Source organism: Herpailurus yagouaroundi, unplaced genomic scaffold (genome assembly GCF_014898765.1).
Source record: "Herpailurus yagouaroundi ecotype Mexico unplaced genomic scaffold, PumYag 77, whole genome shotgun sequence".
Taxonomy (NCBI): domain Eukaryota; kingdom Metazoa; phylum Chordata; class Mammalia; order Carnivora; family Felidae; genus Herpailurus; species Herpailurus yagouaroundi.
Window position 1 is genome coordinate 78856764 of NW_024412388.1, and position 27773 is coordinate 78884536.

The window sequence follows — 27773 nt, forward strand, 5'->3', positions numbered from 1 at the left end:
TTTCTTTCTTTCTTTCTTTCTTTCTTTCTTTCTTTCTTTCTTTCTTTTCTTTCTGACAGAAAGAAAGCGTGAGCAGGGGAGGGGTAGAGAGGGAGGGAGAGAATCCTAATCAGGCTCTGGGCTGTCAGCATGGAGCCCAATGCCTAGCTTGAACCAATAACTGTGAGATCATGACCTGAGCTGAAACCAAGAGTCAGACACTTAACCAATTGAGCAACCCATGGGCCCCTGGGGAGAGAGAATCTTGAGCAGGCTCCACATCCAGCTATGGAGGCCCATGTGATCTCACCACTGTGAGAAGATGACCTGAGCTGAAATCAAGAGTCAGATGCCCAACAAACTGAGCCACCCAGGCACCCCTATTTTTTGTTTTGTTCTTTCTTTCTTTTTTCTTTCTTTCTTTCTTTCTTTCTTTCTTTCTTTCTTTCTTTCTTTCTTTCTTTCTCTTTCTTTCTTTCTTTCTTTTTTTTAATTTTAGAGAGCATGCGAGCAGGAGAGAGGGACAGAGGAAGAGAGAGAGAGAATCTTAAGCAGGTTCCATTCTCAGTGCAGAGCTGAATGTGGAGCTTGATCCCACGAACCTGGGATCATGGCCTGAACCAAAATCAAGAGTTGGATATTCAACTGAAAGAGCCAGTTGCCCCTATTTTCTTTTCTTTTTCTTTCTTAAAATATCTATGTATTTATGATTTATTTATTTTTGAAAGAAAGGAGAGAGAGAGTGCACAGGGGAGGAGCAGACAGAGAGGGAGAGAGAGAATCCCAAGCAGGCCCCACACTATCAGCATGGAGCCTGATATGGGACTTGAACTCATTAACTGAGATCATGACCTGAGCCAAAATCAAGAGTCAGATTCTTAACCAACTGAGCCACTCAGATGCCTGTATTTTGCTCTTTTAAACATATTTGGAAATGAACTTTTATACATTTAACTATGGATGCAGTTTTTTTTTCTTTTATTCTTTTTTAAATTTTTAGAAAAATGTTTATTTTTGAGAGTGAGAGACAGAACATGAGTGGGGGAGGGGCAGAGAGAGAGGGAGACACAGAATCTGAAGCAGGCTCAGGCTCTGAGCTATCAGCACTGAGCCCAACATGGGGCTTAAACCCACAAACCACAAGACCATGACCTGGGCCAAAGTCTAACCGAATGAGCCACCCAGATGCCCCATATTTTTTATTTATTTAAATTCAAGTTAGTTAACATACAGTGCAGTATTGGTTTCATGAGTAAGATCCATTAACTCATCACTTACATAGAATACCCAGTGCTCATCCCAACCAGTGCCCTTCTTAATCCCCATCACCCATTTAGCCCATCCTCTCACCCACCTCCCCTGTAGCAACCCCCAGTTTGTTCTCTGTATTTAAGAGTCTCTTATGTGGCACAAAAACAGACACTCAGATCAATGAAACAGAACAGAGAACCCATAAATGGACCCACAAACGTATGGCCAACTCATCTTTGACAAAGCAGGAAAGCATATCCAATGGAATAAAGACAGTCTCTTCAGCAAGTGGTGCTGGGAAAACTGGACAACAACATGCAGAAAAATGAACCTGGACCACTTTCTTACACCATACACAAAAATAAACTCAAAATGGATGAAAGACCTAAACAAAAGACAGGAAGCCATCCAAATCCCCGAGGGGAAAGCAGGCAAAAACCTCTTTGACCTTGGCCACAGCAACTTCTTACTCAACACTTCTCTGGAGGCAAGGGAAACAAAAACAAAAATGAACCGTTGGGACCTCATCAAAATAAAAACCTGCACAGTGAAGGAAACAATCAGCAAAACTAAAAGGTAACTGATAGGATGGGAGATTTTTGCAAATGACCTATCAGATAAAGGGTTAGTATCCAAAATCTATAAAGCACTTATCAAACTCAACACCCAAAAAACAAATAGTCCAGTGAAGAAATGGGCAAAAGACACAAGTAGACACTTCTCCAAAGAAGACATCCAGATGGCCAACAGGCACATGAAAAAATGCTCAACATCACTCATCATCAGGGAAATACAAAGCAAAACCACAATGAGATACCACCTCACACCTGCCAGAATGGCTAACATTAACAACTCAGGCAACAACAGATGTTGGCGAGGATGTGGAGAAATAGGATCTCTCTTGCATTGCTGGTGGGAATGCAAGCTGGTGCAGCCACTCTGGAAAACAGTGTGGAGGTTCCTCAAAAAATTAAAAATAGAACTACCCTACAACCCAGCAGTTGCACTACTAGGCATTTATCCAAGGGATACAGGTATGCTGTTTCGAAGGGACACATGCATGCCAATGTTTATAGCAGCATGATCAACAATAGCCAAAGTATGGAAAGAGCCCAAATGTCCATCGATGGATGAATTGATAAATAAGATGTGGTATATATATACAATGGAGTATTACTCGGCAATCAAAAAGAATGAAATCTTGCCATTTGCAGCTATGTGGATGAAACTAGAGGGTATTATGCTAAGCAAAATTAATAAGAGAAAGACAAATATGACCTCACTCATATGAGGACTTTAAGATACAAAACAGATGAACATAAGGGAAGGGAAGCAAAAATAATATAACAGGGAGGGGGATAAAACATAAGAGACTCTTAAATATGGAGAACAAACGGAGGGTTACTGGAGGGGTTGTGGGAGGGGTGATGGGCTAAATGGGTAAGGGGCATTAAGGAATCTACTCCTGAAATATTGTTACACACTATGCTAACTAATTTGGATATAAATTAAAAAAATAAAATTATTAAAAAAAAGAATCTCTTATGGTTTGCCTCTGTCTCTGTTTTTATTTTTCCTCCCCTTTTCCTATGTTCATCTGTTGTGTTTTTTCAATTCTACATATGAGACTGAAATCTCTTTTGTTCTTTTTTTTATGTTTTATTTTATATTTGAGAGAGAGAGAGAGCACATGAGCAGGGAAGGGGCATAGAGAGGAAGACACAGAATTCAAAGCAGGCTCCAGGCTCCAAGCTATCAGCACAGAGCCCGATGCGGGGCTCGAACTCACGAGCAGTGAGATGATGACCTGAGCCAAAGTCAGGCGCTTAACCGACTGAGCCACCCAGGCGCCCCAAAATCTCTTTTGTTCTTGACTAGACTCTGCTGCAACTCATGGAACTCAATGCCATATACCTCTTTTAGTTTAAAACAACTTTGCATCCAGTTGGCCTTATTTTAGGCAAGAATAAGCATTTGGAAAATATTTCAAATTCTTCAGGGATGATCCTTACATAATGGAATACCAGGTACCTACTTCCTGAATGGCTGTTTGCTTCTGCCATATCGCCGTCGTATCGGGTCATCCTCTTCAAAATATTTCTTGATACCCAACAAGATGTTTTGTAAGCATGTACTTCTATTTGAATATTTATTATGATCTATGACGTGGTGCCCAGGGAAAAGTCCCAAAAGGTCATTTAATTCCTTTCTGACTACATATCATTCCATCTACTAAACGGACTTTCATCAGCATGAGATTTTCATAATGGGAAAAGCTCTCACCAAGAAAACAGCTTCTGTAGAACCTAAGCTTATTCATTTACTACTTAAGAATTTAGGAATTCTTGGAGCGCCTGGGTGGCTGAGTCGGTTAAGTGTCCGACTTTAGCCCAGGTCATGATATCACGGTTCATCAGTTTGAGCCCTGTGTCGGGGCAGGAGCCTGGAGTCTGCTTTGCATTCTGTGTCTCCCTCTCTTTCTGCCCCGCCCTGCTCTCACTCTATCTCTTTCTCAAAAATAAACATTAAAAAAAAAAAAAAAGAGGAATATGGGAATTCTTCTGTTTACACAGGTTACTTTACCATTTGTACACTAACTGCAGATCTGGATTCATAGCATGGTTTTTTTAAAATTAATGTATTTAAATTCACATTAGATAACATACAATGCTGTTTTGGTTTCAGGAGTGGAACTGATTCATCACTTACATATGACACCCAGTGCTCCTCCCAACAAGTGCCCTTCTTAATCCTCATCACCCACTTAGCCCTTTTCCCCACCCACCTCCCCTCTAGCAACCCTCAGTTTGTTCTCTGTATTTAAGAGTCTTTGACGGCTTGCCTGCCTCTCTGCTTTGATCTTATTTTTCCTTCCCTTCCCATATGTTCATCTGTTGTGTTTCTTAAATTTCACATACAAGTAAAATCACATGATATCTGTCTTTCTCTGACTGACTTATGTCACATAGCATACTCTAGCTCCATCCACATTGTTGCAAATGGGAAGATTTCATTCTTTTTGATCACTGAGTAGTAGCCATTGTATATATATACCACGTCTTCTTTATCCATTCATTATTTGATGGACATGATGTGCTCTTTCCATACTTTGGCTATTGTCAGTAGCGCTGCTATATAAACATTGGGGTGCATGTGCCCCTTTGAATCAGCATTTTTGAATACTTTAGATAACTAGTAGTACAGTTGCTGGGTCGTAGGGTAGTTCTATTTTTAATTTTTTGAGGAACCTCCATACTGTTTTCCACAGTGGCTGCACCAGTTTGCAGTTCCAACAGCAGTGCAAAAGTGTTCTCCTTTCTCTGCATCCTCACCAGCATCTGTTGTTTCTTGAGTGGTTAATTTTAACCATTCTGACATATGTGAGGTGGTATCTCATTGTGGTTTTGATTTGTATTTCCCTGATGATGAGTGATGTTGAGCATCTTCTATGTGTCTGTTAGCCATCTGGATGTCTTTGGAGAAGTGTATATACATGTCTTCTGCCCAACTCTTCACTGGATTTTTTGGTTTTTGGGTGTTGATTTTGATAAGTTCTTTATAGATTTTGGATACTAACCCTTTATGTGATAGGTCGTTTGCAAATATCTTCTCCCATTCCATCGTTTGCCTTCTTGTTTTGTTGATTATTTTCTTTGCTGTGCAGAAGCTTTTCATCTTGACGAGGCCTCAGTATTTCATTTATGCTTTTGTTTGCCTTGTCTCCAGAGACATGTCTAGTAAGAAGTTGTTGTGACCGAGGGGTGCCTGGGTGGCTTAGTTGGTTAAGCATCTGACTTGGCTCAAGTCATGATCTCGTGGTCTGTGAGTTCGAGCCCCATGTCAGACTGTGCTGACAACTCAGAGCCTGGAGCCTACTTCAGATTCTGTGACTCCCTCTCTGTCTGCCCCTTCCCCACTCACACTCTGTCTTTCGTTCTCAACAATAAATAAACATTAAAAACAAAAAAACAAAACAAAAAAAATGAAGTCGCTGTGGCTGAGGTCAAAGAGGTTGTTGCCTGTGTTCTCCTATAGGATTTTGATGGTTTCCAGTCTCACATTTAGGGTTTCATCCATTTTGAATTTATTTTTGTGTGTGGTTTAAGAAAATGGTCCAGTTTTATTCTTCTGCATGTTGCTGTCTGGTTTTCCCAGCACCATTTGCTGAAGAGACTCTCTTTTTTCCATTGGACAGTCTTTCCTGCTTTGTCGAAGATTATGTGGTTAGACATTTGTGCATCAATTTATGGGCTCTCTGTTCTGTTCCACTGATCCATGTGTCTATTTTTGTGCCAGTACCATACTGTCTTGAGGATTATAGCTTTGTAATACAGCTTAAAGTCAGGAATTGTGATTCCTCCAGCTTTGCTTTGTTTTTTCAACATTACTTTGGCTTTTAGGGTCTTTATAGTTCTATGCAAATTTTAGGATTGTTTGTTCTAGCTCTGTAAAGAATTCTAGATAGGGATTGCATTGAATGTGTATATTGCATTTGGTAGTATAGACATTTTAACAGTATTTTCTAATTCATGAGCATGGATTGTTTTTCCATTTCGTTGTGTATTCTTCAATTTCTTTCATAAGCTTTCTATAGTTTTCGGCCTACAGATTTTTACCTCCTTGATTAGGTTTATTCCTAGGTATATTAAGGTTTTTGTTGCTCTTATAAATGGGATAGATTCCTTGATTTCTCTTTCTGCTGCTTAATTTTTGGTGTATAGAAATGCAACCAATTTCTGTACGTTGAATTTATATCCCGCAACTTTGCTGAATTCATGTATTGATTGTAGCCATGTTTTGGTGGAGTCTTTGGGTTTTCTATGTAGAGTGTCATTTCATCTGCGAAGAGTTAAACTTCAATAAAAAAAAAATTGACTTCTTTTTACCAATATGCATGCCACTTATTTTTTTCTTGTCTGATTGTGAGTCTAGGACTTCCTTCCAGTACTATGTTGAACAACAGTGGGAAAAGTGATCATCCCTGTCATGTTCTTGACCTTAGGTGAAATGCTGTCACTTTTTCCCCATTGAGGATGATATTAGCTGTGAGCCTTTCATATATGGCTTTTATGATGTTGAGGTATGTTCCTTCCTTCTCCCGTGCTTTCTCAAGTGTTTTTATCAGGAAAGGATTCTGTATTTTGTCAAATGCTTTTTCTGCACCTATTAAAAGGATCATATGCTCCTTACCCTTTCTTTTAATAATGTGGCATATCACATTGATTGATTTGAGAATATTGAACCAGCCCTGCACCTCAGGAATAAATCCCACTTGATCATGGTGAATAATTCTTTTTTTTTAAATATGAAATTTATTGTCAAATTGGTTTCCATACAACACCCAGTACTCATCCCAATAGGTGCCCTCCTCAATGCCCATCACCCACTTTCCCCTCCCGCCCACCTCCCACCAACCCTTAGTTTATTCTAAGTTTTTAAGAGTCTCTCCTGGTTTGCCTCCTTCCCTCTCTGTAACTTTTTTTTCCCTTCCCCTCCCGCATGGTCTTCTGTTAAGTTTCTCAGGATCCACATAAGAGTGAAAACATAGGTATCTATCTTTCTCTCTATGAATTATTTCACTTAGCATAACACTCTCCAGTTCCATCCATGTTGCTACAAAAGGCCATATTTCATTCTTTCTCATTGCCAAGTAGTATTCCATTGTATATATAAACCACAACTTCTTTATCCATTCATCAGTTGATGGACATTTAGGCTCTTTCCATAATTTGGCTATTGTTGAAAGTGCTGCTATAAACATTGGGGTACAAATGCCCCTATGCATCAGCACTGCTGTATCCCTTGGGTAAATTCCTAGCAGTGCTATTGCTGGGTCATAGGGTAGGTCTATTTTTAATTTTTTGAGGAACCTCCACACTGTTTTCCAGAGTGCCTCTACCAGTTTGCATTCCCACCAACAGTGCAAGAGGGTTCCTGTTTCTCCACATCCTCTCCAAAATCTTTAGTCTCCTGATTTGTTCATTTTAGCCACTCTGACTGGCGTGAGGTGGTATCTCAGTGTGGTTTTGATTTGTATTTCCTTGATGAGGAGTGACTTTGAGCATCTTTTCATGTGCCTGTTGGCCATCTGGATGTCTTCTTTAGAGAAGTGTCTATTCGTATCTTCTGCCCATTTCTTCACTGGATTATTTGTTTTTCGGGTGTGGAGTTTGGGGAGTTCTTTATAGATTTTGGATACTAGCCCTTTGTCCAATATGTAATTTGCAAGTATCTTTTCCCATTCCATCAGTTGCCTTTTAGTTTTATTGAGTGTTTCCTTTGCAGTATAGAAGCTTTTTATCTTCATGAGGCCCCAATAGTTCATTTTTGTTTTTTAATTCCCTTGCCTTTGGAGATGTGTCGAGTAAGAAATTGCTGTGGCTGAGGTCAGAGAGATTTTTTCCTGCTTTCTCCTCTAGGGTTTTGATGGTTTCCTGTCTCACATTCAGGTCCTTCATCCATTTTGAGTTTATTTTTGTGAATGGTGTAAGAAAATGGTCTAGTTTCATTCTTCTGCATGTTGCTGTCCAGTTCTCCCAGCACCATTTGTTAGAGACTGTCTTTTTTCCATTGGATATTATTTCCTGCTTTGTCAAAGATTAGTTGGCCATACTTTTGTGGGTCCAGTTCTAGAGTCTTTATTCTATTCCATTGGTCTATGTGTCTGTTTTTGTGCCAATACCATGCTGTCTTGATGATTACGGCTTTGTAGTAGAGGCTAAAGTCTGGGATTGTGATGCCTCCCGCTTTGGTTTTCTTCTTCAATATTACTTTGGCTATTTGGCATCTTTTGTGGTTCCATACAATTTTAGGATTGCTTGTTGTAGCTTCGAGAAGAATCCTGTGTAATTTTGATTGGGATTGCATTGAGTGTGTAGATTGCTTTGGGTAGTATTGACATTTTAACAATATTTATTCTTCCAATCCATGAGCATGGAATGTTTTTGCATTTGTTTGTATCTTCTTCAATTTCCTTCATAAGCTTTCTATAGTTTTCAGCATACAGATCTTTTACATCTTTGGTTAGGCTTATTCCTAGGTATTTAATGATTCTTGGTGCAATTGTGAATGGATCAGTTCTTTATTTGTCTTTCTGTTGCTTCATTATTAGTGTATAAGAATGCAACTGATTTCTGTAAATTAATTTTGTATCCTGTGAATTTGCTGAATTAATGTATCAGTTCTAGCAGACTTTTAATGTAGTCTATCAGGGTTTCCATGTATAATATCATGTCATCTGCAAAAAGTGAAAGCTAGACTTCATCTTTGCCAATTTTGATGCCTTTGATTTCCTTTTGTTGACTGATTGCTAATGCTAGAACTTCCAACACTATGTTAAACAACAGTGGTGAGAGTGGACATCCCTGTCATGTTCCTGATCTCAGGGGGGAAGCTCTCAGTTTTTCCCCATTGAGGATGATATTAGCTGTGGGCCTTTCATAAACGGCTTTTATGATGTTTAAGTATTTTCCTTCTACCCCAACTTTCTTGAGGGTTTTTATTAAGAAAGGATGCTGAATTTTGTCAAATGCTTTTTCTGCATCGATTGACAGGATCATATGGTTCTTTCCTTTTCTTTTATTAATGTGATGTTTCACATTGATATGCAACTATTGAACCAGCCCTTCAGCCCAGGAATGAATCCCACTTGATCATGGTGAATAATTCTTTTTATATGTTGTTGAGTTCGATTTGCTAGTGTCTTTTGCATCCATATTCATCAGGGATATTGGCCTGTAGTTCTCTTTTTTTGCTGGGTCTCTGTCTGGTTTGGGAATCAAAGTAATGCTGGCTTCATAGAATGAGTCTGGAAGTTTTCCTTCCCTTTCTATTTTTTGGAACAGCTTGAGAAGGATAAGTATTACCTCTGCTTTAAATGTCTGGTAGAATTCCCCAGGGAAGCCATCTGGTCTTGGACTCTTATTTGTTGGGAGGTTTTTGATAACTGATTCAGTTTCTTCACTGGTTATGGGTCTGTTCAAATGTTCTATTTCTTCCTGTTTGAGATTTGGAAGTGTGTGGGTGCTTAGGAATTTGTCCATTTCTTCCAGGTTGTTCAGTTTGTTGGCATATAATTTTTCATAGTATTCCTTGATAATTGCTTGTATTTCTGAGGATTGGTTGTAATAATTCCATTTTCATTCATGATTTTATCTATTTGGGTCCTCTCCCTTTTCTTTTTGAGAAGTCTGGCTAGAGGTTTATCAATTTTGTTTATTTTTTCAAAAACCAATTCTTGATTTCATTGATCTGCTGTACTGTTTTTTTTAGATTCTATATTGTTTATTTCTGCTCTGATCTTTATTATTTCTCTTCTTCTGCTGGGTTTGGGGTGTCTTTGCTGTTCTGCTTCTAGTTCCTTTAGGTGTGCTGTTAGATTTTGTATTTGGGATTTTTCTTGTTTCTTGAGATAGGCCTGGATTGCAATGTATTTTCCTCTCAGGACTGCCTTTGCTGCATCCCAAAGCATTTGGATTGTTGTATTTTCATTTTCATTTGTTTCCATATATTTTTTAATTTCTTCTCTAATTGCCTGGTTGACCCAGGCATACTATGGAGGGTTGACCCTCCATACTTTTGGAGGTTTTCCAGACTTTTTCCTGTGGTTGATTTCAAGTTTCATAGCATTGTGGTCTGAAAGTGTGCATGGTATGATCTCAATTCTTTTATACTTATGAAGGGCTGTTTTGTGACCCAGTATGTGATCTATCTTGGAGAATGTTCCATGTGCACTCAAGAAGAAAGTATATTCTGTTGCTTTGGGATGCAGAGTTCTAAATATATCTGTCAAGTCCATCTGATCCAATGTCTCATTCAGGGCCCTTGTTTCTTTATTGACCGTGTGTCTAGATGATCTATCCATTGTTGTAAGTGGGCTATTCAATTCCCCCTGCAATTACCACATTCTCATCAATAAGGTTGTTTATGTTTGTGATTAATTGTTTTATATATTTGGGGGCTCCCGTATTCAGCTCATAGACATTTATATTTGTTAGCTCTTCCTGATGGATAGACCCTGTAATTATTACATAATGCCCTTCTTCATCTCTTGTTACAGCCTTTAATTTAAAGTCTAGTTTGTCTGATATAAGTATGGCTACTCCAGCTTTCTTTTGACTTCCAGTAGCATGATAGATTGTTCTCCACCCCCTCATTTTCATTCTGAAGGTGTCCTCAGGTCTAAAATGAGTCTCTTGTAGATAGCAAATAGATGGGTCTTGTCTATTTTATCCATTCTTATACCCTGTTTCTTTTAGTTGGAGCATTTAGTCCATTTACATTCAGTGTTATTATAGAAAGATATGGGTTTAGAGTCATTGTGATATCTGTAGCTTTCTTGCTTGTAGTGATGTCTCTGGTACTTTGTGGTCCTTGCAAGGTTTCAGTCACATAGTCCCCCTTAGGATCTCTTGTAGGGCTGGTTTAGTGGTGATGAATTCCTTCAGTTTTTGTTTGGGAAGACCTTCATCTCTCCTTCTATTCTGAATGACAGACTTGCTGGATAAAGGATTCTTGGCTGCATATTTTTTCTGTTCATCATATTGAAGATTTCCTGCCATTCCTTTCTGGCTTGCCAAATATCAGTAGATAGGTCTGCCACTAGGCTTATGCGTCTCCCTTTATAAGTTAGAGGCTGTTTATCCCTAGCTGTTTTCAGAATTGTCTCTTTATCCTTGTATTTTGCCAGTTTCACTATGATATGTCGTGCAGAAGATTGATTCAAGTTATGTCTGAAGGGAGTTCTCCGTGCCTCTTGGATTTCAATGCCTGTTTCCTTCCCCAGATCAGGGAAGTTATCAGCTATGATTTGGTCAAGTACACCTTCAGCTTCTTTCTCTGTCTCTTCTTCTGGAATTCCTATGATACGGATATTGTTCTGTTTGATTGCATCAATTAGTTCTCTAAATCTCCCCTCATACTCCTGGATTTTTTAATCTTTTTCTCAGCTTCCTCTTTTTCTGTAATTTTATCTTCTAATTCACCTATTCTCTCCTCTGCCTCTTCAATCCATGATATGGCCGCCTCCATTTTATTTTGTGCCTAATTTATAGCATTTAAAAATTCTTCATGATTATTTTTTAGTCCCTTGATCTCTGTAGCAATAGATTCTCTGCTGTCCTCTGTGCTTTTTTCAAGCCCAGCGATTAATTTTATGACTATTATTTTAAATTCTTGTTCCATTTTATTGCTTAAATCGGTTTTGATCAATTCGTTAGGTATTGCTACTTCCTGGAGTTTCTTTTGAGGAGAATTCTTTCATTTCATCATTTTGGCTAGTCCCTGCGGTGGCTCCAAACTGCAGGGCACTTCCCCTTTGCTCTCCAGAGAAACTTGTATTGGTGGGCGGGGCTGCAGTCAGACCTGATGTGTGCCCCTAGCCCACTGCTGGGGCCACAGTTGGACTGGTGTGTACTTTATCTTCCCCTCTTCCAGGGGCAGGACTCACTGTGGAGTGCTATGGCCCCTGTCTGGGCTGTTTGCATACTGCCAGGCACAATTGTGGTGCTGCTTTGATGGGATCTGGCCAAGGGTGTATTAGAGGGGTGGGTCCGCAAGGTGCACAGGGGCAGGAGGGCCAGGCTTAGCTAGCTTTGCCATAGGTGGTCCCCTGCGGGAAGGGCCCTGCAGCACCGGGAGGGAGGCAGGTCCGTTGGAGGGATGGATCCACAGAAGCACAGTGATGGGTGTTTGCACGGTGCAAGCAAGTTCGGTGAGGGAAACTGGTTCCTTTTGGAATTTCAGCTGGGGGATGGGAAAGGGAAATTATGCTTGCCAGCACCTTTGTTCCCCTGCGGAGCTCTGTCCTTCTGGGGCTCAACAACTCTCCCTCCCAGCATCCTCTCACCCTCTTCGCTCTCTGAGAGCAGAGCTGTTGACTTCTAACATTCCAGATGTTAAGTCCTGCTTGCTGTCAAAACTCACACAGTCCAGCCCCTCCACTTTTGCAAGCCAGACTTCGGAGGCTCTGCCTTGCCTGGTGGGCTGACCCTCCACCACCCGGCTCCCTCCCGTCAGTCTGTGTAGCATGCACTGCCTCTCTGCACTTCCTACTCTCTTCCGTGGGCCTCTTGTCTACGCTTGGCTCCAGAGAGTCCATTGTGCTAGTCTTCCAGTGGTTTTCTGGATTATTTAGGCTGATGTGGGTGGAATCTAAGTGATCAGCAGGACTAGGTGAGCCAAGCGTCCTCCTATGTCGCCATCTTTGGCTATTTGGTGAATAATTCATTTAAGGTACTCTTTGGTTTGATTTGCTAGTATCTTTTTGAGAATTTTTGGATCCATGTTCATCAGGGATATTGGCCTGTAATTCTCCTTTTTAGCGGGGTCTTTGTCTGGTTTTGGAACCATGGTAATACTGGCCTTATAGTAGAGTTTGAAAGCTTTCCTTCCATTTCTATTTTTTTTTTTTTTTTTTGGAACAGTTTGAGAAGAATAGGTATTAACTCTTCTTTAAGTGTCTGGTAGAATTCCCCTGGGAAGCCATGTGGCCCAGGACTCTTATTTGTTGGGAGATTTTTGATGACAGATTCAGTTTCTTTGCTAGTTATGGGGCTGTCAAATTTTCTACTTCTTCCTCTTAAGTTTTGGTAGTGTGTGAGTGTTCAGTAATTGTCCATTTCTTTCATATTGTTCACTTTGTTGGTGTATAATTTTTCATAGTATTCTCTTATAATTGTTTGTATTTCTGTGGTGTTGGTTGTGATCTCTCCTCCTTAATTCATGATTTTATCTATTTTGGGTCCTCTCTTCTTTTTGTTAAGTCTGGCTGGGGGTTTATCAATTTTGTTTATTCTTTCAAAAAAAAACACCACCTTTTAGTTTCTTTGATCTATTCCGTTTTTTGTTTGTTTGTTTGTTTCTATATCATTTAGTTCTCTCTGAGTTTTATTATTTCCTTTCCACTGCTTTGGGCTTTATTTGCTGCTCCTTTCCTAGCTCCTTTAGGTGTAAGGTTAGGTTGTGTATTTGAGACCTTTCTTGCTTCTTAAGATGGCCACAATTGCAATGTGTTTTCCTCCTAGGACTGCCTTTGCTATATCCCAAAATGTTTGCACTGTATGTCTTCATTTTCATTTGCTTCCGTGTATTTTATTCTTTAATTTCCTGGTTAACCCATTCATTCTTTACTGGGATGTTATTTAACCTTCATGTATTTGAGGGCTTTCCAAATTTTTTCTTTTGGGTGATTTCAAGTTTCATAGTGTTGTAATCTGAAAAGATGCATGATATGATCTTGATCTTTTTGTACTTGTTGAGGGCTGGTTTGTGACCCAGTATGTGATCTGTTCTGGAGAATGTTCCATGTACACTCAAGAAGAATGTGTATTATGGTGCTTTTGAGGGTGAAATGTTCTGAATATATCTGTTAAGTCCATCTGGTCCAATGTGTCATTCAAAGCCATTGTTTCCTTGCTGATTTTCTCCTAACTTCATCTGTCCATTGCTGAGTGGAGTATTAAAGTCTGTTACTATAATGGTATTATTATCGATGAGTTTGTTTATGTTTGTGATTAATTGATGCACATATTTGGGTGCTTCCATGTTAGCATAAATATTTACAATTGTTAGATATTCTTGATGGATAAACCCCGTTACTTATGGTATAATTCCCTTCTTCATCTCTTGTAACAGTCTTCGTTTTAAAATCTAGTTTGTCTGGTATAAGTATTGCTACTCTGGCTTTCTTTTGACTTCCATTAGCATGATAGATGGCTCTCCATCCCCTCACTTTCACCCTGCATGTGTCCTTAGGTGTAAAATGGGTCTCTTGTAGGCAGCATATAGATAGATCTTGTTTTTTTATCCATTCTGCTACCTTGTGTCTTTTCATTGGAGCATTTAGTCCATTTACTTTCAGAGTGATTATTGAAAGATCTGAATTTATTATTATTATCTGTATTATCTGTAGATTTGGTGTTTCTGGTGGTGTTATCTGGTCTTTTGTAGTCTTTGCTGCTTTCCACTCACAGGGTCACCCTGAGGATCTCTTGTAGGGCTGGTTTAGTGGTCATTAACTCCTTTAATTTTCATTTGTCTTGGAAAGTCTTTATGTCTCTTTCTGTTCTGAATGACAGACTTGCTGTATAAAGGATTCTTGGGTGCATGTTTTTCCTATTTAGCACATTGAATATTTCCTGCCATTCCCTTCTGGCCTGCTAAGTTTCAGTGGACAGGTCTGCTACTAACCTTATGTGTCTACTCTTGTAGGTTAAGGACCTTTTCTCCCTAGCTGCTTTCAGAATTCTCCCTTTATCTTTGTATTTTGCAAGTTTCACTATCATATGTCATGGTTTTGAGCTGTTTTTGTTGATTTTGAAGGGAGTTCTCTGTTCCCTTGGACTTGGATGCCTGTTTCCTTTTCCCAGGTTAGAGAAGTTCTCGGCTATAACTTGTTCAAATAAACTTTCTGCCCCTTTTTCTCACTCTTCTTCTTCTGGGATCCCTATGATACGGATATTGCTTCATTTCATGGAATCAGTTAGTTCTCTATGCCTCCCCTTATGATCTAGTAGTTTCCTTTCCCTCTTTTTTCAGTTTCATGATTTTCCATAATTTTAACATCTATTTCATCTATTCTCTCCTCTGTTTCTTCCATCTTGCTTCACTGTATCTAGCCTGTTTTGCATCTCATTTATAGCCTTTTTAAATTCATGCCGACTAGTTTTTAGGTCTTTCATCTTTGCAGCAAGGATTTCTCTGGGGTCTTCTATGCTTTTTCAAGGCCACCTAGTAGTTTTAGGAGTGTTGATCTAAATTCTTGTTGATCTAAATTCTCAGATATATTGCCTATATCTATTTTAAGCAAGCCCCTGGCTATGATTTCTTCTTGACCTTTCTTTTGGGGAGAATTCCTCTGTCTTGTCATTTTGACTACGTTTCTGTCAGTGTTTTGCATGTTCTAAAAGCTTGTTATGTTTCCTGCATCTGAGAGTACCACTATATTAAAAAGGGGCCTGGCACTCCTGGCAGTGTTTCTGGTGTATGCTGTGTGCATTCTGCTGTTGCATTTTGGCTTCTCTTTCCCATGGTTCAGTCCTCTACAGAGCTTCTCATTACTTTCAGTGGTGAAGCGTCTGTACCTTTAATTAGGTGTGCTTTGCTTTGTTTGTTGAAGTAACCCTGAAAAAAAAGGAAAAGGGAGAAAACCCTGATGCCCTGTAATGGGAACCATTGTTTTTAGTAATTGTTAGTAGAGTTAAATAGCAAAAATTCAACTGAGTACATTTACCTTATGTTTTCACTCATATGTGGATCTTGAGAAACTTAACAGAAGACCATGGGAGAGGGGAAGGGGAAAAAAAAGTTACAGAGAGGAAGGGAGATAAACCATAAGAGACTCTTAAATACTGAGAACAAACAGGGTTGATGGGGGGTGGGGGAGAGGGGAAAGTTGTTGATGGGCATTGAGGATAGCACTTGTTGGGATGAGCACTGGGTGTTGTATGGAAACTAGTTAGACAATCAATTATATTTTTAAAAAAACCAAATTGGCTTTATTCCATGAATCATGAATTGGGCAGTATCCCAATTAGCAAGGGAAAGGAACTCCACCAAGCTGTGGGAAAGGGAAGGTTTTTTTTTTTAATTGTTTATTTAGTTTTGAGAGAGAGAATGAGTGGGGAAGGGGCAGAGAGAGTGGGGGACAGAGTGTCTGAAGAGGGTCTGCACTGACAACAGAGAGACCGGTGTGGGACTGGAACTCATGAACCATGAGACAGGACCTGAGCTGAAGTAGGATGCTCAATCAACTGAGCCACCGAAATGCCCCAAAAAGGGAAGTGTTTAAAGACAGGAGTTGGAAAAAAATTATTTGCAAAGAATGCATTTTTCAGGCAAGGTTACTTTCCTGAGGGGAAAGGAAGGGATTTACTGATTGCATTATTTCACTAGTGCTGACCAAGTATTCAGTGTCAATTGGTTAAAGGTTACATTGTGGGGGGTGGGGGGGGGTGGTAAGTGAGGGATAGGGTGGTTGGGTGGTGAAACTGAAGTTAGGTTAGATATTAAGTCTTGGTTTACTGATGTGGGGTTTAGTGCAAATGACTCCGTTTTGGGTCTACTATCTCCTTTTTAGCAATAGGAAGCGTGGTATTGATAAGCTTAATGTATAACAAGACATATTTTCAGTGTCAAATTTTAACTTTCAAATATTCTTTAGAATGTCTCCATTAACCTTGTTTGTTTCTTTCTTTCTAGAAAGCACCAGTGGGGGAGGAGCAGAGGGAGAGGGAGAGAGAGAATCTTAAGTAGGCTCTACACCCTTGGTGGAGCCTGATGCAGGGCTCGATTTCATGACTATGAGATCATGACATGAGCTGAAATCTAGAGTTGGACTTTAACCGACTCAGCCATCCAGGTGCCCCCACACAGTTTCATTTCTGTCTTTAATTTACTCATTCATCAAACATTTCTACATGTCCTGTTTCCTTTTACCTTTTTTCAGATTGTGGCACCGTTAGAAGCTGGGTTGATCCAAAGACAGACAGATGGCTGAAAATGGCACAAAAGAAAAAATAAAATGGACAACCACCATTATTATTAGTTCATCTCTTAAGGTAAATAGACATTTGGGCCATTGATCTTTAATTTAAAAATTAAAAACCATAGAACAATATTTTAAAAGATCCTTAGCTTGATTATCAAAGTTATGTGGATCAGCAAGCACATAAACTAAATGTATTTTAAAGATAAATTATAAATTTTATTGTATCTATTTTCAACATCTTACATCTCTAAATATTTGAGGGTTGGGAATTTTTTAAAGTTCTTTTTTTTCTTTATAAGCCTGTTCTAATAGAGATGTTAAAGGATTCCAGAAACAGTAACACATATGCACATATATATTATTTAAGGTTTTTAAAGAAATAAACCACAGAAACTGATTTTTTTTTACCTTAGTGGCATTAGGAGGAGGCTGTCTCCATAGTTTGGATGGGAGGGGATGGGAAGTTAAATGTCTGAGGCACTTGGTCAGTCCACAGCTGTTTCTAACTCCTTAGTCAACAGGATTTCTTCATTGCCCTAGTATTTATCTGTGAACACTAGCTGATGTCTAGAGTGAAGGGGCAGGATATGACTATTCCACAGTAAAGAGGAGAGAGACAGAATAAGAGTTAAAATAAGATTTTTATCCACTCTGTCCTCTAACTGCTGCCTCAAGCTGCACTTTGCCCTATTAGCTTTAGCCATCTAGCTCCATAACACATACCAGTTTAGGACAGCCTTAAGTCTCACTGATTTTTTTTCATGCTTCTTTTTGTTAGGTTTCTAGAATTCATGTTTCTCTCTTAATTATATAGCTTTTTTAGACTGATTTTGAGAAAGGAAGCCAGCAATCCATGCTAATGTGTGAAGAGCAACTACTTTATAATTCATTTATTATGTTTAATCATCTTGTTTTTTCCTATTTGTCCCACCTTTTCTGTTTCTTTTTTCTCTCCTTTCTTGTTAGTTTTTGTGTTGATTGGTCAGTCTCTCTCTCTCTACCTCTCCCCCTCCCCCCATCACCATCTCTCTCCCTCTTTTACTAGCTTTGGAAATTATATGCCCTATTTCTACTATTTTAGTGGTTGCCCTAGAAATTTTAACATGTATACTTAGCTCCACAAAATCACAGTGAATAATTACCTTTATCCTCATCTTAAATCACAAAAGAATTTTAGAACATTCTTAGAACAAGATTCTTGTTGTTATCATATTTAGTTTAATTCTGTTTTTTAACTCCACAAAGTCTTATTTTCTAAAGTTAGCATTTGTTTAGATTTACTCATGTCTTTGCTGTTGTTTTTGCTTTCCTTTTTTTCCTTTGGCTCAGACTTCTCTTTTTAAATCACTTTCTTTTTATCTGAAGAATTTAATTTAGAATTTACCTGTATGAGGGTTTTCTAGAAGTAAAAACCTTACTCTCATTTGTTGTTAATATCAAAATATTTCTGTTTTCCCCTTGATTTTTAAAGATGTTTTAAAAGTCAATTTAATTTAAGTATAACTTACATACAATAAAATGCACTCATTTTAAATGTGAAGTTTGATGAGTTTTACAATCAAAATATAGAACATATGCATCACTCTAGAAAGTTCCTTTATGTCCTTTTATAGTAATTTCTTTTCCAGCCCCCTGCCTCAAGTAAACCATTGATCTGATACTTATCACTATAATTGGTTTTGCCTATTGTAGAATTTCCTATAGATGGAATGACACAGTTGGTATTCTTTTGTGTCTTGCTTACATGTTGTTACATATTACAATAGTTTGTTTCCTTTTATTGTTGAGTAGTAGTTTACTGTATGAGTATACCCCAGTTTATTTATCTATTCACCAGTAGATGGACATTTGGGTTGTTTCCAGTTTGGGGCCATTTTTAAGTAAGCTGCTGTAAACCTCATTATATGTCTGTCTGTTGATCTGTGTTTTCATTTCTCTAGTAAATACATAGTAATGGAATTGCTGGGTCATATGGGTCAGATGTTTATTTTTATAAGAAACTGGAAAACTTTCTTCAGTTTTACTACAAATGAACACTGAATCTATTTAACTGCGTGACTAATCTGTATAACTAAAATAAAAATAATGTGGGAATTATGGTTTTATACTCTCATCAGCAATGTATGAGAATTCCATTTACTCCAAAGTGAAAGATATTTTCACTAAATTTATAGATATTTTGTTTCAGCATATTGAGGAACTCATTTCACTGGATTCTGACTTCCATTGTTATTGTTGATAAGATAGCATCAGTTTGTCACTTCCTTGAAGATTACCTGTCTTTCTTCTCTGACTGCTTTTCAGATTTTGGCATTCTGTGGTTTTAAGGTATAGATTTCTTTTTATCTTTTGAGGCTTCATGAATCTTTAAATTGTTGTTATTACCAAGTTCTTATCCATCATCTCCTTTAATATTGCCTCTGTCCAATTTCCTTGCTCCTTCCTCTCTGAACTCCCATTAGATGTTTGTTAGATCTTATCAGAATATTCTCCATGCATTTTGACTTCCCTTTCACTTCTTCTGTCTTTAGGTTGCAATCTAGGTAATTTAAACTGTCCTTTGTTCCATGTCAATATTTTTCTCTATTCCTATTGAACTCACCCATTGAGGGTTTTGTTTTGTTTTGTTTGACTTTTTTCAGCTTATGAAATACACATAGAGAAAAGTAGAAAAGGACATAAAAGTATATATGAACCATTTAATGGAGTTATTATAAAGAGAATACCATGTAGCCAATCGGGTCAATAAGTAGAACATTATTCATTTCCTTTTCTCCTCAGGACTTTTATTAATTATATCAATCAAACACCAATTATATTAGGTGTTTATAACTTATTAGTTATATCAAATGTGCATAACACTTATACTTTTTCTATAACCATAATTCCCGCACTTATTTTCATGTTGGTTACACAGTTAAATAGATTCAGTGTGTACTTGTAGTTTTCATGTAAAAGATATGTCTTTCCACTACTGGATTTTGTTCATGATTCATGAGACAAGCATTAGACACAGCTGAAATGTTCTTTCTCTAGAGGAGCCAAAATTGTCAGACATGGCTTTCAAAAATGTCCCTCAAAGTAGAAGTCTGTTCTTTTTTCATGTGTTTTGTTGGGAGTTATACATGTTTCCTACTTTCAACAAAGGAAAGTTTGCTATTGTTTCTCATTCTCCTTTGGTTTTTGTGTACTTTTCAAAGAAAGTAGGAGATACCACCATTTTTATTCTAGTAGTTCCTATATTTTTATATTTTAAATGCTGAGTCTTCATTTACCTTACACATAAATCTTTTTGTTTATTGCTAGTTTTTGCTTTAGAAAAATTCTTTGAAATAGAATAGTTGCATTAAATAAAGAGACATGCACCATTTGAAGACTTTTGATATGTGTTGTCAAATTACCCTACAGGATGTTTTTATATACAGTGGCATCAGCAGTATATAGGAAGCTCAACTTATCCTCACCTATGACAGTTCCACATGTTATTTAAGAAAATCTTTGCTAGTTTGGTATTTTATATTTTATATTTCTTTGATTACAAAGGAGATTAAACATTTTTTCAGACACATTATTTTTATTTCTTCTGTAATTTTATCTTTCCTTTTTTCTATTGGCATAAATAATAAATTTTTATTCTTTAAAATATTAAAAAATATAAAATTGTGTTATACTATTAAGATTTTTCTTAAGGTTTTTTTTTTTGCCTTTCAATTTTATTTGGTATTTGTGAAATCATAAGTTGCATATTTTTATTTCTACTCTATCTTTAGGAATTAAGGCAGCTGTTTTTATTATACAGTCAAATTTAACAGCTTCTTCCCTGAGATTTCTTAAATTGCTCTTATAAAATTTTTATATATCAGCCTTAAATATGTGTTATACATCTATACATATGCTCATATACAGATAATCATTATATAGTTTTGAATCTGATTCTGTTGTTTTCTCTTCAGTTGATGTATATATTAAATATTGAATCATTACCACACTTTTAAATTCATTGTAGTTGTGTGATATACCTTAAACTTAATAAGGCATGTTCCTTCCATACTGCTCATATGTTTTTAGAACGTATTTTTTCTTCTTGATCAGGGAATCATAAAACTATGGTGTATGCCCTGGCCTACAGCATGTTATTGCCAAGTCAATGAATTAAGCAGGGTTTTTACATTTTTAAAGGCTTATAAAAAAGAGAGAGAGAGAGAAAGAAGGAAGGAGACAGGAAGGAAGGAAAAGAAGAAGGAAAGAAGGAAGGAGGGAAAGAAGATGGGAAGGAAGGAGGGACGGTGAGAGAAAGAAAGGAGGGAGACAGGGAAGAAGAAAGGAAGAAAAGAAAAAAATGTGACAGAGATCATATGCAGCCTCACAAGCCTATAATATTTATTATTTGGCCTTCTGCTGAAATAGTTTGCCGAACTTTATTCTAGATGAACTTCAAAATCACTTTAAGTTAAAAAAATTTTCCATTCATTACACTTTTGATTTGAATTGAACTAATTTATTAAACGAGGGAAAAATTTATTCTTCCCATCCTTTGAACACATGAGATATATCGTTTTTTTTTCAAGTCTTTATTTTCTCAGATAATTAAGAAATTTTTTCTTCATATTAATTGTTTTTTTTTTTTTTATTTTTTTTTTCATTTTTTTTTTAAATTTTTTTTTTCAACGTTTATTTATTTTTGGGACAGAGAGAGCCAGAGCATGAACGGGGGAGGGGCAGAGAGAGAGGGAGACACAGAATCGGAAACAGGCTCTAGGCTCTGAGCCATCAGCCCAGAGGCCGACGCGGGGCTCAAACTCACCGACCGCGAGATCGTGACTTGGCTGAAGTTCGACGCTTAACCAACTGAGCCACCCAGGCTCCCAATTCTGTTTCTTTTTAAGTACCTTGATAGTTGATGTTTTTGTTGCTATTATGAAATATTTCCCCATGTTTTCAATCTGTAAGTAGAAAGTTTTGAGTTTGTGGTAATTTATTTTTATTATTATTATTTTTTATTATTTTTTTATTATTTTTTTTTTTAATGTTTATTTATTTTTGAGAGAAAGAGAGAGCACAAGTGGGGGAGTGGCAGAGAGGGAGGGAGACTGAGAATCCAAAGTAGGTTCCAGGTTCTGAGCTGTCAGCACAGAGCCCCACACGGGGCTCACACTCACGAACCATGAAATCATGACCTTAGCCGAAGTCAGACACTTAACCAGGCGCCCCTGTGGTTGGTTTGTTACTACTTACTTACTTACTTGTTTATTTTATTTTATTTTATTTATTTATTTTTTTATTTTACTTTATTTTATTTTATTTTTATTATGATTGCATTGACTCTATTTATTTATATTAAATATAATTTATTGTCAAATTGGTTTCCATACAATACCCAGTGCTCATCCCAACAGGTGCCCTCCTCAATACCCATCACCCACTTTTGTGGTTATTTATTCTTAATCACTGCACTGCATTTTCATAATTTATTATCAGTTGGTTATATGGGATTTTCAAGGGAAGCAGTCATAATTTGTGATTAGAATTTCTGACAGCTATATCTCTTATTTTTATCTCATGGCCTTTTGCTGTGACCAAAACATATAAAACAGTGTTTCTGATTTTAATGAGAATAATTCCAGTATTTTACTATATATGACATACCTGTTGCTATAAAGTATTTACTGTATTGATATTCATCTAAGCTTAATTAATTATAAAATTTTTCTTTTAATCATAAATAAGTGTATAGTTTTTCAGTTGCATTGGTTTTTGTTGTCTCTTGAGAAGAACTTAAGTGACTAATCTTTTCATTTCTTGATTAAATTAATTGATCGTTGTGGATTTTTCTTTCATATTCTCTTAAAATTTGGTTTTCTAATATTTTATTTTTGAATGAGTATTTACTAATGATTAGGCTGTGGTTTTCTCTTTCTGAGCTAGTTTTGTAGGGAATAGGGGGGTTCCTTTTTCATTCTTTTTTTTTTTATTCCTTTTGTTTATATCTATGTAGTTATATAGCATGGAAATTTTAAGGTAAAAGGTGCTTTACTATTAAATTTTCTGTGCTGTTAATTTTTTTATGCAATGTAGAAAAATAGTGGTTTTGCTTAGTTAAGTTTTGCGCTATGTTATGAGTCTATTTCATAAATTAAATATTTTTTCAAAAATTTACTAAATTATAGAGATAAATTTATTAAGTTGAAATTTATGAAATTGCCATTTCTGTGATTAAAATTTTCATATTGGCATTCATTTAATTTTCTCATTAACTATATCAGTTATTGAGTACCCTTTCTCATTTCTGTTTTTATTTATAGTTCCTTTCTAATGAGTAGATTTGGTAGACAGAATGTTAATTTTATAGAATATTGATAGGTGTTATATTTGTAGAAAGAAGTATTGGATTGTATTTGGAATTCTTGTATAAACAAATTTATACAATTTTTTTATTGCACTGTCTTAACAGCTGTTCATATGCTCAGATGCATTATAAATCCTCAAAAGGAGATAAAATAATATTCAGTGTTTCCAAGTATTAATTGAATAAGGAATACATTTTAATATCTCATGGGACTAATATTCCATAAAATATGCTTTGGAAAATCTAGTTTTAGCTCCTAGTTATTTGAAAAATTAACTCTTGAATTTGGCTATTTTTTTTTCTAATTCAGTACTTTTTATTTTTATTTTTATTATTTTCTTTTATTATTTTTATTATCATTCTTTTAGTTGGCACCCCAGATAGCATATGAATTTTTTAAGTTTATTATTATTTTTTATTGAAGTGTAGTTGACACAGTGTTACCATATTTTCCAGGTGTATAGCATAGTGATTTGACAAATCTTGTACATTCTTCCATACTCACTAGAGGTGTAGCTACTAATAGAATATGATTAAAATTCATTAACATGGCATACATGGGTCCTTAGGTTATGCACGCATTTATTCCTAACACCATCTTCAAGTTAACTGACTTGTGTATACCTTACATACTTATCATCTAAGGATCCTACTTTTGGTTCTGAATGCCTTTGCCTGTTACTTTTTCTGTCCATGCTTTTCTCACATTTATCTTCTTCCTTCACTTTCTGCTTAATAAACTCCTTTCTACTTTAAAGGTTTAACGCATATTTTATGAAGCTTTTCTGACTCACATCTGTTACATCCTTTTATAGTTTCTGGTTCTTAGCCAAAATTCTCAGTCTTGTCTTTCATCTCCTTGAACATAGTAAACATTGCTATTTTAAGGTATGGATCTGGTATAACTTCACTTTATGTATCCCCTGTGAGTCTACTTCTATTGCCTATTGTTTCTCATAGTTCTCTTCCAAGTATATCATCTCTTTGTATGTCTGATTATTTTTGTGTATTGGAATTTGTATTTGAAAAACTGTAGAAATAATTTGAGGCCTAGAATAGTGTTCTATTCCTCTAAGAAGCTTTAATTTTACAAGAGAATTAAACCCCTAAAACCTAAGCAGGGTTGCTACATACATTACAGGACATTCAGTTACAATATTTGGGTTTTAGGTAAGCAATTAACTTAGTATAAGTACATCCCAAATATTGCATGGGACATACTTATACTAAAAATTATGTTGTTTATCTGAAATTCAAATTCAGCTGGGTGTTCTTTATTTTTATTTGCAAAATCTGTCAGTCCGAGCCCTAAAGCATCTATTGTATGTAATAAATGAATTACATCTAGAATGGTACTAGTTATGTGAGAATTGAAAGAATAGTCACTCAGATAATTTTCTTTGTAGTTCGAAAGAGGAAACCTGATTGAGAAAGGTTGCTCTAGGGAGTGGTTCTGCAAGATGGTTGTGAATACTAGTAATACAGTATCACCTAAAGACAATTTCTGGGATTGAAATGGTTTGAAGCTAGGCTATAGCCCCTGTGAGAGCTGTTCTACTTTTATCAGGAGCTGTGTTTAGCCTGTCAGCTCTTTCGGAATTGGCAGATGCCCTCAGGGAAAAGGTGGCCTAAATGCTGGTCTCATATCTTTGAATTTCTGTATGGATTTGGCCTTATAATTGTTCACTATCCTGCTAGCTCTCTGATGTATTCAAGAAGATTTTTTAAATTGTTCAGCTTTTCTAGTTGCTTCAGCAGGAGGTTTGGCTTAAATTGCTTAGTCTGCCATTGCTGGAATCAGTGTATAGTTTTAAAACGGCAGAAATAAACTCATGGGAAGAGCCATAGTTGAACTCTAGGTCAGGATCTGTTTGGCACAAAATACTCTCTTTGGGACAGAAAGGAATCATATATTTTGTACATAATTCCAGCCTGTGTACTTAAAATATACATGTTATAAAGCAAAATATAAAATTAATATACCTAAGGGATTTTTATCTACTTGGAGAATAATCAGCTTGAGCTGTAACCAATCGGGAAACCCTATTAACCACTTACATTTGTGGCTTGGATAAAATTATCTAAGTAATTACTTGTATAGAATAGAAAATGAGATGGTTTTTGAAATGGCATTCAAACAGAAGTCCTGTTGCTGTGTTCATACGTTTTCTGACTCACCTAAGGCTTGAAGCATCTTAAAATTATAATAAAAGTGACTGTAGTATACACAAATAAATTGGAGAATTGGTTGTCTCCTTGTGGTATTTTGTACATCTGGCACTTCATGGTTCTCTGAGCCATCTAAGAAACTCACCACAACCCACCTTCCAATTTATATTAATGTATGCCAGGATCCATCTCCAAGTTGTGTTTTTAAAAGAACTTTGCGTTTGCTCTGCTTCTTATAGTTTAGTTCTTTAATACTGTCTTTTGTTTCTGTCTCTAAATAACATAACTAGTACACAATTCATTTCCAAACAGTGTGTTTCAGAACTAAATATTTTTGTTTTTACAATTTCACCATAGAGAGCACATTTACTGTCTCCTTTGATGATCAGATATAGAAGTGGTATAGTTATAAAAGAAGCTATTAAATTAATTTTTTCATTAGCTTTAACAAAAAATCATTGTAAGCATGTCTTAAGTTTATGTTTCTGAAAAAAATGTTTTTTAGAGTTGTGAAGTTGCAACTGCCCTAGATCGAAGCCACAAGATTCGGTATTCAGATTCAGTGGAAAATGGATCAATTATCTTTTCTCTTTCTGGTACAGTATATTTGCTGTCTTAAGTTTCTTATAAAACATAGAAGTATAAATTCTAATACTGGTAGTTCAGTAACCAGGTAATAAGCTTAAGGTACTATCTTTTCAGAGAGGTAAATGTATAAAACTATTACTGCTGCAAAAGTAGTGCATGTGGCCGATTACAACATGCATTTCTTTTTAGATTACAATTGTTGAACTAAAGCTGAACCAGTGGAGTGTGGTAGAAGATATTAAAAACTACTTGTTTTGGAACTAAGATGAAAATAGAACAAAGCCACCTCTCCAACAGTCAGTACTTGAAATGTTACCAGTATTAATGAAGAGGCCAACGTCACATTGGTCAAAAGCCATATACAAAAACAATATAGGAGAATGCTTTTTCATGATTTTGTACATGATTTTGATGAATATAACATAAACAAATACTAAAAGAAAAGAATCAAATGGAGACAAATAGAAGTTCCGCGAATCATAAAACTGTACAATGGTCATGGGCAAAATAGAGGAAGGAATTAGATTAGGAGATGAGAAGCCTGGGACAATGGAAAGGGGGCAGCACAAAGCATAGTTTTGTGATAGGGAAATGACTGAAGTGATAAAAGGTGGAGGTAAAGAATTTTATCAGGAGGGTTGCAGACAGACTGATACTTTAGCAGAGGTTTTGGAAGACAGGCAGCTTTCAAAAGCTACTAGAAATAAAACTCCAGGCTGAAAGTGGTCCAACTTCAAACTCATCCTTCCTGGTTGAATAAAGAGCCCACTAGGGAGAAGTGAAATGTTCTTGAATACCTCCTATGTGCCTTGGCCACTTTATATACTGTATCTTATTGAATCCTCTCAACAAACCCATGAACAATTATTATTGCCATCTTACAGATGGGGGAACTTAGGTTCAAAGAGGTTTATATAAATTGCCCAACTTCACTCAATTAGTATATAATCACTTTCCTCAGATTGTCTACTCCTCATCATTTAAAGTGCTATAATTAGATCAAATTTCCTTTCAGGACTATTCTCACAGGCCTGATACTTTTTCAAAAATCCTAGGTAACTGCTTATCGAGTATATTAATGTATGTAATAGTTAATATTCTCTACAAAGGTTTCTTCAAGAAACAATTGAAGGCTTATCTTCCTTTGATTTTCAGCTTTAAAAAAAATCATTATAACACACAAAAAAACTTTTCACTAAAATTAGGCATTACTATGTATACAGTGCCATCATCAGAAACTGATGACCAAAAACATTTTTCCTCTTATTTAGAATAAGCCATCCTTTTATATAGAGCACTTCAAAGAATTACCAAAATCATTTTGTAGTTTAAGAATTTTGTTATAGTAACTTCTGTTCCTTATGGGTTTAGGTCCTGTACACTTAACCAGCTATATGAATTTTTGTTGATTTTGTGGAGTTTACAAAATATTTTATTATTATGACAAAGTGATGTTTTATATTTTGTTCACCTTTCCTAGGAGTTGCATTTTTATTGATGGATGCTAAAGAATGCTTTACATCAGCTGAAGAAATATTTCTAGCCAAAATTGAGAAGTTTACTAATATTCACCAAAATAGCTTTTTGGTTCTGTCTGCTGCCTTCCATGGGCCTGAGGAATGGAAACTGATGTTCAGGATTCAGCAGAGGTATGGATGAATAGTACTATAGACTTTTCTTAAATTACAATATGCTCACTTTCGTTCTTAATCCTTTTAAACAGGTGAATTGCGTTCTGCCAAAAAATAAATGTTATAATATTAACTTGTCACAGTTAACAAAATGCAGGCCTAATGGGTATTCCAAGAATGAGGGTAACAAGTTTCAGAGTTCATGTTGATTTCTGAGATTCTCCTGCAAGACCAAAACAAAAGTGAACATTTTAGTCTGTTCAATCCTGGCTATAAAGTTTATCATATCCTCTGTGGAATAGGGCAGGGCATAAATAAATGA

General features: G+C 36.5%; 1 protein-coding gene across 1 annotated transcript in view; it reads left to right on the top strand.

Annotated features, from left to right (window-relative positions):
- Positions 1-27773, top strand: part of CUNH1orf146 (chromosome unknown C1orf146 homolog) — a 57483-nt gene that overhangs the window by 28432 nt on the left and 1278 nt on the right. The window contains exons 2-4 of the mRNA XM_040470974.1: positions 16676-16787; positions 25738-25828; positions 27301-27469. Coding sequence (XP_040326908.1) covers positions 16719-16787; positions 25738-25828; positions 27301-27469 — 329 coding nt within the window. The 5' untranslated portion in view covers positions 16676-16718. The remainder of the gene's footprint in view (positions 1-16675; positions 16788-25737; positions 25829-27300; positions 27470-27773) is intronic.